This window comes from Peromyscus eremicus, chromosome 4 (genome assembly GCF_949786415.1).
Source record: "Peromyscus eremicus chromosome 4, PerEre_H2_v1, whole genome shotgun sequence".
Lineage (NCBI taxonomy): Eukaryota > Metazoa > Chordata > Mammalia > Rodentia > Cricetidae > Peromyscus > Peromyscus eremicus.
The window spans coordinates 14,293,677-14,308,490 of NC_081419.1; the positions used below are offsets into that span (position 1 = coordinate 14,293,677).

General features: G+C 47.5%; 1 protein-coding gene across 1 annotated transcript; it reads left to right on the plus strand.

Annotated features, from left to right (window-relative positions):
- The first annotated feature begins 4,278 nt into the window (after window positions 1-4,278).
- Window positions 4,279-13,803, plus strand: Zmynd19 (zinc finger MYND-type containing 19). Its single transcript, XM_059259083.1, has 6 exons — window positions 4,279-4,474; window positions 6,028-6,087; window positions 7,577-7,683; window positions 8,286-8,426; window positions 12,199-12,379; window positions 12,914-13,803. Exons 1-6 carry the CDS (start codon window positions 4,424-4,426, stop codon window positions 13,055-13,057), a joined length of 684 nt encoding a protein of 227 aa, XP_059115066.1. The 5' UTR covers window positions 4,279-4,423; the 3' UTR covers window positions 13,058-13,803.
- Window positions 13,804-14,814: the final 1,011 nt, after the last annotated feature.

The following is a 14,814-nucleotide window of genomic DNA, read 5'->3' on the forward strand; positions in this document are numbered from 1 at the left end:
GCGCCTCTCCTGGAACTCACTTGGTAGCCCAGGCTGGCCTCGAACTCACAGAGATCCACCTGGCTCTGCCTCCCGAGTGCTGGGATTAAAGGCATGCGCCACCACCGCCTGACAATGTAACACATTTTTAACTAATACTCTATAACACTATGTAGCCCTGGCTGTTCAGGATTTCACTATATAGACCAGGCTGGCCTTGAATTTACAGAGATCCTGCCTCTGTCTCTCAAGTGCTGGGATTAAAGTCCAGCTACAAAAATAATTCAATTTTTTACATTTTTATTTACTTGTTTATCTATTTATTTATTGAGACATGACTTCTCTATGTAGCACTGGCTATCTTGGAACTCAATATGTAGATGAGGTTGGCTTTGAACTCATAGAGATCCACCTGTCTCTACCTAGATTAAAGGCATGTACCACCACACCTGGCTTATTTATTATTGGGAGAATATGCATGCCACAGTACACCTGTGGAAATAACAGGACAACCTTCTAGAGTCTAGGAGTCAGTTCTTTCCTTTTACCATTTGAGTCTCAGGGATTGAACTCAGGTCATAAGGTTTGGCTGCAAGCACCTTTATCCACTGAGCCTCTCTTCAGCTATCTTTCCACTTTTATGTAAGTTCAGGGATTTAACTCAGGTCACCAGGCTTGTATAGTAAGTGCCTTTATCTACTGAGCCATCTTGCCAGTCTCATTCCTAGTGGTGAACAAACATGATAGTTCCCCCACTGTACAATATCTCTTGGCCGTCTTCTTGCTAGCTATGACCCTAATTCTCTGTTCCTTTTTTAGCAAAATCTCAGAAGAGCTGTTTCTCATTGTCTCCAATTCTCTCTCCCTTTTTAAAAATTGTTTGTGAGACAGGGTCCCATTAAGCCCAGGCTAGCCTTAAATTTCCTATAAAGCTAAGAATGAACTCCTAATTCTCTGATCTCCACCTCCAAATTCTGGGATTACAGGCTTGTTAACTTTCTTTTTCTTTAAAATGGTGTCTCATTGTATAGTTCAGATTAGCTTGGAACGTGCTATGGATCCTATGCTGACCTGGAATTTTACTACATAGTCTAGGATGGCTTTGAACCTTCCCAATGCTACCTCAATCATGCTTGGAATTTCAGGCATGTGCCACAATGCCCAACCTTCTACTTCTTTGTAACACACTGACACTTGTTCCTCAACCAAAACTATACATTTCAAGGTAGCCAGTGATGCCAGGATGCTAATCCATTGCTTCACTGCTCGTTGTTACCTTACTGGGCCTACCATAAATGTCTGCCAAAAAGACACTGCCCTTTTCTGGCTCGTAGGCCACCATCCTCTCTGGGTTTCCTTCCTAGCTGACATCTTAGTTCTCCTTGCTGAGCTGTGTTCTTTCCAGTGTTTTTCACCCTTGATATAAGCACGTTCAAGGCTCAGCTTTTCCTCTTTTTTTTTTTTTTAAAGATTTATTTATTTATTATGTATACAGTATTTTGCCTGCATGTATCTCTGCAGACCAGAAGAGGGCGCCAGTTCTCATTACAGATGGTTGTGAGCCTCCATGTGGTTGCTGGGAATTGAACTCAGGACCTTTGGAAGAGCAAGCAGTGCTCTTAACCTCTGAGCCATCTCTCCAGCCCAGCTTTTCCTCTTTTCTGTCAGCATTTCTTCCAGAGTGATCTTCCCGAGCTTTACGCCTCAATGTGGTTTGAATGTTTCTTGTCCTCCAAAACTCATGTTAAGAAGTTGGGTCTGGGACTGGAGAGGTGGCTCAGGAGTCAGGAGCACTGCTGCGCTTACAGAGGACCTGGTTCAGTTCCCGGCAGCCACATGGCAGCTCCCAACCATCTGCAATTCCAGTTGCAGGGGATCCAACAGTCTTCTCAGGCCTCGTCGGGCACTGTATGCACATAGTATATATAAATACATGCAGACAAACATTCATGCACATAAAATAATTTTAAAAAGAGACTGGGTGCCAGAAGCCAGAAAGTAAATATGCTTGCTGTCAAGCCTAACGACCTGAGTTCAATCCCCAAAACCAACATGGTAGGTAGAAAGAACCCACTTCTATAAGATATCTTCTGACGGCCACATGCGTGCACATGAATACAATAAAAAAAAATTTTTCTAAAGAAGTTGAGTGTGTTAGTACAGACCTCAAACCTCCTAGCATGAAGCAAGAGAGCTATTTTGAGGTCAGCCTGGTGATTCTGCCTCAAAAACAACAATAACAAAAAATTGAAACTGGTGAGATGGCTCAGTGGTTATAAGTGCTTCCTTGCCAAACTTGATGCTCTAAGAACCCTGAACTCACATTAAAGAACCAATGCCAAAAGCTGTCTTCTGACACATGCACTCATAAAATAAATTAATGTAAAATTTTGAAAATCATACTCAAACATAATCCCCAATGCAACAGTACCCAAAGATGATGAGGTCATCAGAGTTCTTCCTTCATGGATGGGATTAGAGCTTTTGTTTTGTTTTGGAGAAATAATTTCTCTATGTAGCCTTGGCTGTCTGGGAACTCACTATGTAGACCAGGCTTGCCTCAAACTCAGAGATCTACCACTAGATGCTGCCTCCCCAGTGCTGTGATTAAAAGCATGCACCACCACGCCCAGCTTCCATCTGGTGCTTTCAATAATGAAGATTATTTCTAGGTTGGGTAGAAAGACCCACTGAAATGGATTTCAGGTGATCGGGTCCTTTAATAATGCCAGCCACAGAGCTGGAGCGTTGGCTCAGTGGTTAAGAACATTTGCAGGGGACCTGGATTTAGTTCCCAGCACCCACATAGAGGCTCACAATCATTAACTCTAGTTCCAGGGGATTGAATGCCTGCTGGTCTCCACGGGCACTGCACACACATGGTACACATACACATACATAAACACAGGCAAAACACTCATACACATCATCTAAAAAAGAATGAGAGCCACTTGTAGTAAGGGAACCTAGAATATGGTCGAGATCCAACAGCAACTTAAGAGTAAAGGAAAATTATGTTTACATTTTTTATGTCTTTCCTAAAAGGGGAAGAGTGCCTGAGCTCAGGGGGTAGGGATTTTTTAACTTAGATTAGTGAAGGCACTAAATAGGCTGGAAAGCCATAATTTAGGAGCTAATCTTTTTGTTAGCTACCTTGAGGCTGCCTCATACTGATTTATCAGCTTGAGGAAGGTACTCCCTAGGCATAGCTGATCCTCTTTCCAGGGGCAGCCTCTTTGATCCATCAGGAGTATCCTGGGGTCTCCTTTCAAGTCATGCGGATGTGTTGAATTACTATTTTGGAGGAACTTGCATCAAGACTACTGGTTTTATTACCAGGGAAACACACACTCTGCTCCATCTTAAGCACCTTGCCCCTTCCCAAAAAGCTTTCTCTTAACCTCGGGACACCATCACAAGTCTGAAGAGGTTGGTGGGACAGCTGCGTTTTGAGCAAGGCATCTGGAAGCATTGTGAAGTTCCAAGGGCTGAGATAAGGGGTTCTAGCTTCACTCATGACTCTTGTTAATTATTTCCAAAACAGAACAATGAGAGCCAGAAACGTTTGCAGATTCTCAGATACCTGGGGTCACCTTGAAGCAGGTGGAGCCTAGACCTGGGTTTAAGCTCTAGGCCTTACCGGCTATGTCAGGATGTGAGACTATGAGGTCTCTATTTCCGGGAGACAGATGCCCACCCCAGCCTCTGGCTCCTCCTCACCGAAGGTCTTTAATCTCTCTTTGGAGACCTGGAGACCTAAGGCGCTTGGGATCCCGGAAGCACAGCGCAGGTACTAGCCGGGGCCTCGTAGGTTAGTTCTGGACACTAGGACCACTCATACAGCATCCTGCCAGCCCGTAACCACCCGGTAAGGACAGACATTCCACGTTGCCCCACCATACACGGCTCAGAGACGCGAATGCAAGCAGGCTAGTGTCACGAAGAAGCCACAACCAAACGCACCCGCTCCTGCCGCCTCAGCAGCCGCCGCAGCGCGCACAAAGCTTCCCGCGAAATTGACGTTGCGCTGGCCGCCGCGCAGGCGCCGCCCCCGGCTCGCCCCTCCCCCGCACTTGGTTCTTTTTCACTGCGCCTGCGCCCTTTCCCTATTTCTATTGGTCGTTTAGCCGCGGCGCGCCACGACCGGCGGAGGGCGCGCCCCGCAATTGGTCGTTCGCCGCCGGTGGGGGGTGTGTCCCGGTCGCGCCCCGCCCTCTGCTCCGCTCGCTGGGGTGCGCGCGGCGGTGGCGGCGGCGCGTGGCAGGTCCGGCGGGCGCGAGGCGGCGGCGGTGGCCCGAGCCCGGCCCAGCCTCGTCCGCCCGCGGCCCGCCCGGCCAGACCCCGGCCCCGGCCTGACCCGGAGTGCCGCGGCCTCGCTCCGGCCCGGCCCGGTCGGGAGCCTCCGGAGGGAGCGGCTCCGCCTGCCGAGAGCGCAGGCCCGGCCATGACCGACTTTAAATTGGGCATCGTGCGGCTCGGCCGGGTGGCCGGGAAGGTGAGCGGTGTGGAGCGGTGGCGAGGCCTGCGCGGGCTGGGGCACCTGGGCGAGCAGCTGCGCGGGCCTGCTCGGTTCGGGCGCCGCCTTCCTCGCGGGAAGCTTCCCCGCGGCCGGGGGCGCGCCCCTCGGCCTCAGGACTCGTGTGGGACTGGCTTGCGCGGAGCAGTTCCCGGCGTTCATCCTGCGCTGCCCTGGGCATCTGCGGCGGCTCTGGTGGCTCTGGCGGCCAGGCTGCACCTGCGGCCGCGCGGTTTAAACGCGGCGGCCTCCCGCCGTAACGCCTTCGGCCCGAAGCTCTGAGGGGAGTGGAGTGGCCGGTCCGCAGTAGACCTCGGCGGCGGCGGCGGCGGCGCGTTTTAACGTTGCCCAAGGGGTGGCCACGTTCGGTCACTCGAGTCGCAGGCATTTCTAGAGCACAGACGAGGAGCCAGGGCCCTGATCTTGGTAGGCTCGAAGGCTCTCAGGTGCTCCTCGCCCGGGCCACCACCCACCACATGTTGAGGCTGGGCTCCGAGGCTTGGTGCTATTCAGGAACTGTGGACCTTAACTCTGCTCCTTCCCCCACTAGCTGCAGCTGCTGGTGGGAGAGAGGAACAGACAGAAAGTAGAGGCAGGTAACTGAGATCCTAGAAAGATCTTCCAGGAAAGTAAGACCAACCTGTTTTCAGAACTGTTTCGTTTGCATTTTTCTTTTTTTTTTGCAAGAGCTCAGGAAAGGACTGCTAGAACTTTCTGACTAGGGAGGGGTGGAGCCTAGATGCCTTCGACTCGGTAATTAATTGCAGCAGCCTGGGCCATTAAAGCTTTTATTAGGAGTGTTTGCGACCAGAGGAACAAGCACTATCCAGTGAGCACGTGCAATAACTACCCAGCCTACTGAATCTTCTACCTCAGTCCCATTCCCTTCCTTTACTCCAGTAAACTTGTGATTGACTGAAATTCTGGGTGAGTTAAAAGCTCAGTGCCACCTGTCAGGCAGGGTCGGTCTATCTAGTGTGGATGGGCCCTGAAGCCTAATTACCCACTCTGGTACATGTGATCATGTTTTGCTATTTTTGTTGTTATTGATTTTTTTTTTTTTTTTTTTTTCCCGAAGTGGTGTAGCCCTGGATGTCCTGGAACTCACTCTGTGGACTAGGCTGGCCTCAAACTCAAAGATCCACCTGCCTCTGCCTCCTTAGTGCATGGAATTAAAAGGCATGGGCCACAAGGTTGCCCAGCCGTGTTTTACTTTAAAACATACTGGATTCGACTTTCTTTTTAACTTCCTTCCTTGATATTTTTTCCTTTTTTTTTTTCTTCTTTTTTTTTTTTTGAGACAGCCTCAAGACACTCTTGGCTGTCTTAGAACTCACGAGTTCTGTCTGCCACTACCTTAGAGTGTTGGAATTAAAGGTGTGTTCCACCATGCCCAACTTGGACTTTGATGTAGATGCGGTTACTTTCTGTCTCATTGGGAAATATTGTAGATTCTTGCTGCTGCTAGTTATGGTGTTACTGTTTCTTAGGCCCATCTCAGATGTAACCTTTGAAACGTGGTTTATTTTCAGACCAAATACACACTGATAGATGAGCAAGACATACCACTGGTGGAGAGCTACTCCTTTGAGGTAAGGATGACTTTTGTTTGATGCCCAGAAAACATGTGAAATTAGTTTCCTTCCTGGTTTTGGGAGAACAAGAGGACAGCCACTCATACTTATTCTCAGCTCCAAAACAGGTTGTGACAGCCTGGATGGACACTGCTGTCCAGTAGAGCCCATTGTGACTTCTTTCACACACATTACTTTTTTTTGGGGGAGGGGTTTTCGAGACAGGGTTTCTCTGTGTAGCTTTGCGCCTTTCCTGCGGCTCACTTGGTAGCCCAGGCTGGCCTCGAACTTACAGAGATCCGCCTGGCTCTGCCTCCCGAGTGCTGGGATTAAAGGCGTGCGCCACCACCACCCGGCTCACACACATTACTTTTTGAAGTCTTTTTGAAAACTCACTTTGTTGTGTTTTTAATTAGATGTGTGTGTAGCTTTGGAGCCTGTCCTAAAACTTGCTTTGTAGACCAGGCTAGCCTCAAACTCACAGAGATCCACCTGCCTCTGCCTGCTGAGTGCTGGGATTAAATAATTAGATGTCTTGAACCAAATGAGTACAGCTTTTTGAGTATAGCTGTCCTCTGTCTTCTGCACCTTGATCTGGGAGGCCATCCTATCCTCAGTGTAGTCTTGGTAAAGAATTACTGGCTCTGCTGCTCCTCTTTCACCTTCTCCCTTCAGCAACTTTCATATCCATCACTTCAGTCCCACACTAATACCTCAGCACCTCACACTTTCATGGCTGCTACGTATCTAGGAATTATTTGGATTGTGTTTTTTTGGGGGGGACAGGGTCTTGCTATGTACCTCAAGCCAGCTATGAACACTCACTCTCCCTGTCTTCATTTCCTGAGTGCTGAGATTGCAAATGTGGACCACCACAGCCAACTTTATGAGCTCTCTTTTTTTGCCCTTTCAAGCATTTTTTTTCCTGGGTTTTATTTAATTTATTTTATGTGTATGAATGTTTACCTGAATGTGTGTGCACTAGTCACAGATAGTTGTGAGCCATCATGTAGGTGCTGGGCATCAAACCCAGGTCATGAAAGAGCAGCCAGTGCTCTAAACTGCTGAGACATCTCTAGTGCTACACCCATCCAACCCCCTTTCTGGACTTTTTTAAGGGTAGGAAATTTAATTTTTGTTTTGTTTTGTTTTTCAAGACAGGGTTTCTCTGTGTAGTTTTGGTGCCTGTCCTGGATCTTGCTCTGTAGACCAGGCTGGCCTCGAACTCACAGACATCCGCCTGCCTCTGCCTCCTGAGTGCTGGGATTAATGGTGAGTGTCACCCCTGCCCGGCAGGGGTGGGAAAATTTACTTCTTGTGTCCACAGTATTTTCCAAGTTGTTCATAAAGGTTTTTTTCCTGAGTGGAGCAGGAAGCCTCTGTACTTTTCGAGTCCTTGAAGCAGGATGTCATCTGTACCTCTGGCATTTTTCTAAGCTGCGTTTGACTTGTTGGTGAGAGGTAGAGGCTTTCCCATAGACCTGCTCTGCTCTGTGCTCCTTCTCAGGCTCGGATGGAAGTAGATGCTGATGGAAACGGTGCTAAGATATTTGCATATGCCTTCGACAAAAACCGAGGAAGGGGCTCGGGCAGGCTTCTGCATGAGCTGCTGTGGTATGTATTTCTAGCTAATTTGTCTTCCCACCTATTCCCCATGTGTGCACAGTATGCCTAAAAGCTAGAGAGCATTGTTCTCAGTGGAGTCAGACTCAACCTTATCTTCCCTGAGTCTCGGAGTTTATTTTGTGACCTTTGCCACTAACTCAAAGAAATGACTAATGTACATATCACTTTAAACAACTGGTGGGATTCTGATGAGACAAGGCTGTGTGGAGGAAGGGGTTCTGCTTTTTGACCCTTCTGATGAGTCAGGCTGCATCCTTAGAAAATGAACTATTGATCCTGAGTGTATAAGGTGAGGTTTGAAATGTTGAGACCTTCCAGGCAGGGAACTTGTCTCTAGATTATTTTGGTGGTTTGGGGGTTCTCTCCTTTACTGTCTGAGCAAAGCCCTTAAATCCAGGAGCAGAATCATCGACCTGGTCCCCTGTTTGTGTGGGCCAGACTGATGTGGTTGGCTTCCTCTTGGTATGCCCCTTGGGCAGGATAAGGGCCCAGTTCAGACTAGATGGTTGGTATTTCTGTGTGGTTGGACATTCATGCTCAAGTAGAAGTGCATGAGGCTCTTTCCCTCAAGAACAAAATTCTTTCCCTAGGGAACGACACAGGGGAGGTGTGGCTCCCGGGTTTCAGGTGGTACATCTCAATGCTGTGACTGTGGACAATCGCCTGGACAACCTGCAGTTGGTACCATGGGGCTGGCGACCCAAAGCTGAAGAGACCTCCAGCAAACAAAGGTGGGTCTTCCCTGACCAACACCTGACACCTAAAGGGCCATCCCACGTTTCTGTGTTCCTATTTTGGGCTTTAACTGTGAGTGCTTTGGGACCTTGATAGCCTACCTTTTGGGGAATGCGGGGAGCAGTATCTTCATGGGAGAGGGAAAAAAATTTTCCTTTTTGGGGGGTTTTGGAAATGGTCTCCCTGCCTATCTTAGTAGGCAGTATGTAGACCAGGCTGACCAGGCACAGAGATTCTCCTTCCTCTGCCTCCCTCCCCTGTGCTAGGATTAAAGGTGTATATAAACCCCCATGCTTAGCTAGAAGAATTTTTATGATTAGTTTTTGGGATTGATTTTGTTATAATTGCCTCTAGGGATATTTTAGCTAATGTGATGGAATGAGACCATACTCCAGGACCACACAGATGATGGGCCTCTGTCATGTTCGTTTGCTGAACAGCTTTCCCTGAGCTGTGGTTTAAAGGAAGTAGTAGAACAGTGGATTAGGGACTGGGCCTCTTGGTTTCCCAGTTCTCTGTGGTCCTGAAAACAGCATTGCACAAGGTTCCATTCTGGAGGTCATATTCTTGCTGGCCCTGGGACTCACCACAGTGAACCTCACGAAGGTTTGGAGAAGCACTGAGGGACCAGCAGGAAATGGTTGGGGGAATTTGAGCAGATAGTCCCAAGCCACACAGGTATCATTAACCTGTTCATAGGTCTCTCCTAAGGGCTTCTAATCAACCTTCCTTGGCACTGACCACCCCAACAGATGCTAGAAGGAGTGATGAGGTTGATGTTATAGGCTGTGGGCGGATCTTTGTAGCAGTTGTTTTCAGGTGATGCTAGAGCTCCATGTACTGTAGGTAGGAGCTGTGGGATGGTCCAGCCTTCTGTACTCGATGTTCAGTGTTGTCTCTAGGTCCTTAGAAGAAGACAGTTGCCAAACTGCTATTTTGCTCTTGCAGAGTGTGAAGGCAGCCCTGTGAAGGTCTCAAACTCAGGATCTGCTTGGTTTGAGGTCTGAGTCTTCAGTTCTGTCTGAACAGTCCCTGCCCACCCACCTTTTTTTTTTTTTTTTTTTTTGGTTCATGAATCTTAGGCTGGCTTCGACTTGCTATGTAGCTGAGAAGCTGAAACTGACCTTGAACCTCTAGACGTAGACATCCTATTCAGTAGGGTCCCCACAGGACTGTCTGACTATCCTGCGGTTGAGTGCTGTCTTTAGTCTTCTGAATATACTTTATGATTATGAGCTAAAACAACTACAGTTAAAACCTCTATTTGGAAAAGGGCAGTTACAGTCCTGAGGGTAGAGGGCTGAGGTTTGTGGTCAGATGGCCTATTGGCCCTTTCCTCAGCCAATTTTTGGCTAAGTTTAGTTGGAGCTGTGCTCTTCAGGTAGGTTGTACCTCTTGCTGGCAGAGGTAGGCCCAGATTGGACCAGTATTCATGAAGCATGCCTGGTAAGTAGGTGTAGAGGGAGAGAATATATGTGTTGCAGGGAGAGGGGTGCTTGAGCCAGGGGGCACATGCAGTCAGAGGAGGATGTTCAGTGTCCTTGTTTGTGAGTGAGAGCAGGTTGCTTGTAAGGTTTAGTTAAATAGCCCCCAGCCCCTGTGCAGAAACCAGCCATGCCTCGCCAAAGCCCCACAGAGTCTACTGTACTCACTTAGGGGCAGTCAGCACTCATATTGGGGCTATCCTGGTTAGGTTTCTGTTAATATATAATTAACTACCATGATCAAAAGCAACTTGAAAGATAGAGTTTGGTTTAGCCTTCATGTCACAATCAATCATTGAGGGAATTAAGGGCAGAAATTCAAGCAGGAATGTGGAAGCAGAACTGAAGCAGAGAGCACTTGGGAGCATTATTTATGGCTTTCTCTTTATAGCTTGCTCGCCTTGCTTTCTTACACAGTCTAGGCCAACTTGTCCAAGAGTGGTACTGCCCACAGTGGTTTGGGCCCTCTTATATCAATCCTCATTCAAGAAAATGCCCCACAGACAGGCCGTCTGATGGAGGTAATTCCTCAGTTGAAGCTCCATCTTTCCAAGTGACTAGTTTGTATCAAATTAACAAAAACTAAACATCATAATTGATCCTTTGTCAACTTGACACACACATAATACTTTAAGCCATACTCCCTTCATTTCTTGTCTCCAGTATCTGATGTTGATATCCCAATATAAAACCAAAAGCCAACATATAAATAACTCACTGTCAATCTCTGAGACTCACTCATAATCTCTGGGCTCCACAGGGTTTGGGCAGCTCTGTGCCACTTCTAGCTCTGCCATCCACAACATGCCACAGCTTACCTTGTAGTCTCATGCTAGGTCTGCTCTACATATGCAGCTATTCTTGGTGCTTATCCCATAGTCCTGGGATTTCCAATTTGCTGCGATTTCCAGCTGAGGCTGCACCTTAACCAGTGGTCTCACCTGGGTCTGAGCTGCTTTCCATGAGCTCTTCAGTCCTGAAACTTCCATGCTACCAAAACCATTACCATGTGAGAGACTCTGACATTAATTACCAAGTTTGGCTGCCAGCTTGAGATGCAGCCTTGACCCCTTCTGGACCACAACCCTGTGCTAGCTCACAGAAAATACTTCCTACAGGATTTCATTTCAGTGATGCTGGTCTTTTGTTAATCACAGCTGATTCTTCAGCTCCAGCTAGATTCTTAATTTAAATACAGCACACGAACATCTCTCAAGCTAGGCTTCTATCCTCTGCATTTCTTTCAGCACTCTTACCTTCTAAGCTTTTATAGAACAGCCCACTAGGCTTGGAACTCTCTGGCTTTTCTAGTCCAAAGTTCCAAATACTTCCACAATCCTTCCCAAACCAACTTAATCAAGTCTATCACAGCAATACCCTACTCTCTGGCACTAATTTCTGTATTAGTTATTTTTCTGTGGTTGTGATAAGACACTATGATTAAAAGCAACTTAAGGAAGAAAGTTTATTTGGGATATAGTTCCAGAGGGATAAGAATCTGTTAGGACCAGGAAACATGGAGCAAGCAGCAAGCATAACAACCAGAGCAGGAAGCTCATAGCTTACATCCTCAACCACAAAAAAATGAAGTAGAGAGCATGAAGTGTAAGTAGCCCAAGGCTTTAAATTCTTAGCCTGCCTCTAGTGATGTACTTCCTCCAAGTCTGTACCTCTTAAACCTCTCCAAACAGTGCTCCCAACTGGGGACCAAGTGTTCAAATACCTGAATCTATGGTGGCATTTGTCCTTTAGACCACCACATGGGGCCTTCATGTATGTAGCACAAGTCTCTCAGACTACAGTTCCTGTTGTAACATTCAGTTACTTCTGGCTTACTTGTTTAGGAGTGATTTTCAGAAAGGCAGGATAGGATGGCTCTAACCTCAAAGGGGAAGTAGTAGGCTTCCTAGGTTGAAGGGCAGGATGAAGGTCTTCAGGCAGCACCAGGTAGCCAAGCTTGCCAAACTCAAACTCCATGTTACTGAGTGCCTGTCAGCCCTAGCTTTGGGGAGAGTGATTGACTAGGTTTGTGTATTACTAGGAGACAGGATTTAAAACAATTTTTTGTTGTTTTGAGATAAAGTATCACTGTGTAGCTCTGGCTCCCACCTCATCTGGCTAGGATTAAAAGTTTTTAATATGGAGTGATAAGTATATGCAGTAGTGATGGGCAGGCCAAACTCAAGTTGCCAGAACTGGGCAGGGCCTACTTGTCTTGGAGTTCTTCTCTCCTTGTGCTGACCTGGTCTGGCCAGAGTGCACTGAGGCTTCTGCTTTCTTTCAGGGAGCAAAGCTTATACTGGCTTGCTATCCAGCAGCTTCCCACGGATCCTATAGAAGAACAGTTCCCTGTCCTGAATGTGACCCGGTACTATAATGCCAATGGAGATGTGGTGGAAGAGGAAGAGAATTCCTGTACCTACTATGAGTGTCATTACCCTCCTTGTACAGTGATTGAGAAGCAGGTATGGTATGCTACGCTGCATCTTGGCTACCTCTGCCCAGCAGTGTGGGTGTAATGTGACAGCTTTTCCCTGTAGACACCTGGGTAGGGCTGGGTGATTCTTCCTTTGCTGTTGTTTCTCTCTCTCTCTCTCTGTGTGTGTGTGTGTGTGTGTGTGTGTGTGTGTGTGTGTGTCTGTCTATCTATCTATCTATCTCTCTCTATATATATATGTAACTTTTGAGATGGGATCTTAATCTATAAACCATCCTGGCCTGGAACTCACTAGATATATAGATCAGACTGGTTCAGATATCACCACAGTCCTGTATCAGACATCTTAGTGCTGGTATTATAGGAGTGAACCACCGTGCCTGGCTTTTTTTAGGGGAACAGGTGAACAGGTGCTGGGGCTTGAGTCCAGGGCCTTGCATATGGACCATATGCTGAATTTCATTCCCATGTAGGGTTTTAATTGCATTTTTCAAGATGCTGAGATATAGTTTCCATACATTCAGTTAGTGTGATATTGAAGCCACAGTGTTTTGTGTTTCAGCTTCGGGAGTTCAACATCTGTGGGCGTTGCCAGGTGGCACGATACTGTGGCTCTCAGTGCCAGCAGAAAGACTGGCCTGCCCACAAGAAGCACTGTCGGGAGAGGAAGCGTCCCTTCCAGCATGAGCTTGAGCCAGAGCGATGACGGGCTGAAGAGCTGCCACTGTTGCAGGTTCAAGGTTTCTAGCTCGTCATGAGCACAGTGGAAGACAGACTGGAGGTGCCAAAGAAGCCAGCAATGGATCCAGAGCAGCTGCCATAAGACCTCACAGCAACATGAAGCCTGTGGGGACAGTGCCCCTCCAGTGTTCACCCCCAGCAGAGACAACGGGGAGGCTCCCTAGGACCTTTCTCATTATTTATATGTTAATATGTTTGTAAACTCATGTACAGTTTTTTTGGGGGGGAGGTGAGGGGAGGGTTAGAAACTTCAAATAGAATCATTTGTTGTATTCCTCAAATGGTAAACAGTCGACACTCGGCTAGAAACTGTCATGTAGTCGAGCTTCTCTCCTGGGCAGTGGGGATCCCACTGAGAGGCTTGCACAGAGTCATGTCTAAACAGGCAGAGTAAAGGGGTAGAATCATCCTTGTGGCCAGTCTTTGCTCAAACCCCTGTTGTCCAGCCTCCCCACTTCCCCTTGAGACAGTGTCTCTCCATGCAGTCCTGGCAGTCTTGGAACTCAATGTGTAGATTGGACCGGGCTGGCTTTGAACTCAGAGGTCCAGCTGCCTCTGCATCCCAAGTGCTGTGATTAGAGGCGTGTGCTAACACGCCTGGCTCAGCTTTATTTTTGAGAAGAACTGAGTATAATGGAACTGATTATAGTACTAGACCAGGAAGACCTGCCATCACTCCAGGTTGGCTTCTGAGCCACAGAGTATGTTAGCTAGGAGCAAAAGGAAGACTTTTCTGTCAGGTGGCAGGTGCTATGGAGTGTTCCAGTAGGCTGGCTACTGTTTTAGTTACTAAAGGGTACTTGTTTTAGTTAGGGTTTCTATTGCTGTGATACAGACACCATGACCTGGAGAGAAGAGGGATTGTTTCATCTTGCAGTTCCATATCACTGTCCATCACTGAAGGAAGTCATGACAGGAAGTGAAGTAGAGGCCATGAAGTACTGCTGCTTATTCGTTTCTTCCTCATGACTTGCCTAGCCTGCTTTCTTATAGCACCCAAGATCACCAGCTCAGTGCTTGCACTGTCCACAGTAGCTGGGCCCTCCCAAATAAAAAAATTCAGGACAGGCTTGTCTACAATCTAATCTAGTGGGAACATTTCATAATTGCTTTCTTCCAAAATGACTCTACTTTGTGTCAAATTGACATAAAACTAGCCAGCACAGTACTATATATCCCTACATTTGTAAATCATCACCTTTAGGCACAGGGACCCTTGAAGCCAGTAGTATACTGCTGCCCCAGTTCCAATTGTGGGTTGGAGTAGATAGGTTGGGGTCTAGGCAGCGAAAGGGGAGCCAGTGCCTCATTCACTGCAGAGGTGTGGTTTCCAGGATAGCACTGTGTTCTTTGGGAGAACCACAGGTGTCTGAGGGCTGTTTGGTATCTTGCTCACTTTGCAGAAATGAACCCATCTGTATGACTGGAACCTTATCTCAGGGTATGGTCCTTTGTGCTTCAAGCTTCCTACCTGACTGCTGGCCTTCTGGTTGGTGTGCAGGTCCCTGCTCTACTCTTCCCTATTGAATTTCTATCACATTCCTTGATTCTCTGTGCTCAATGCTGTTTCTGGCAGAGCACAACCCTTTGATGGCCTTATGTTTATAAGTAGCATCTCTATGGCTGTTTCTGCTTTTATGGAACACAGTGGCCTGGAGGGAAGATAACTGAAACTCACAGTGGCACCATCCCTTGAGTGTTTAAGCTTGGAGAGGTGTCTAT

Excerpts from the sequence above, each read along its gene's own strand:
- Zmynd19 (XM_059259083.1), top strand. The coding sequence starts at position 4,424 with ATGACCGACTTTAAATTGGGCATCGTGCGGCTCGGCCGGGTGGCCGGG. Across the intron at positions 8,427-12,198 it reads GAGACCTCCAGCAAACAAAG|GGAGCAAAGCTTATACTGGC; the intron begins GTGGGTCTTCCC and ends GCTTTCTTTCAG. Across the intron at positions 12,380-12,913 it reads GTACAGTGATTGAGAAGCAG|CTTCGGGAGTTCAACATCTG; the intron begins GTATGGTATGCT and ends TTTGTGTTTCAG.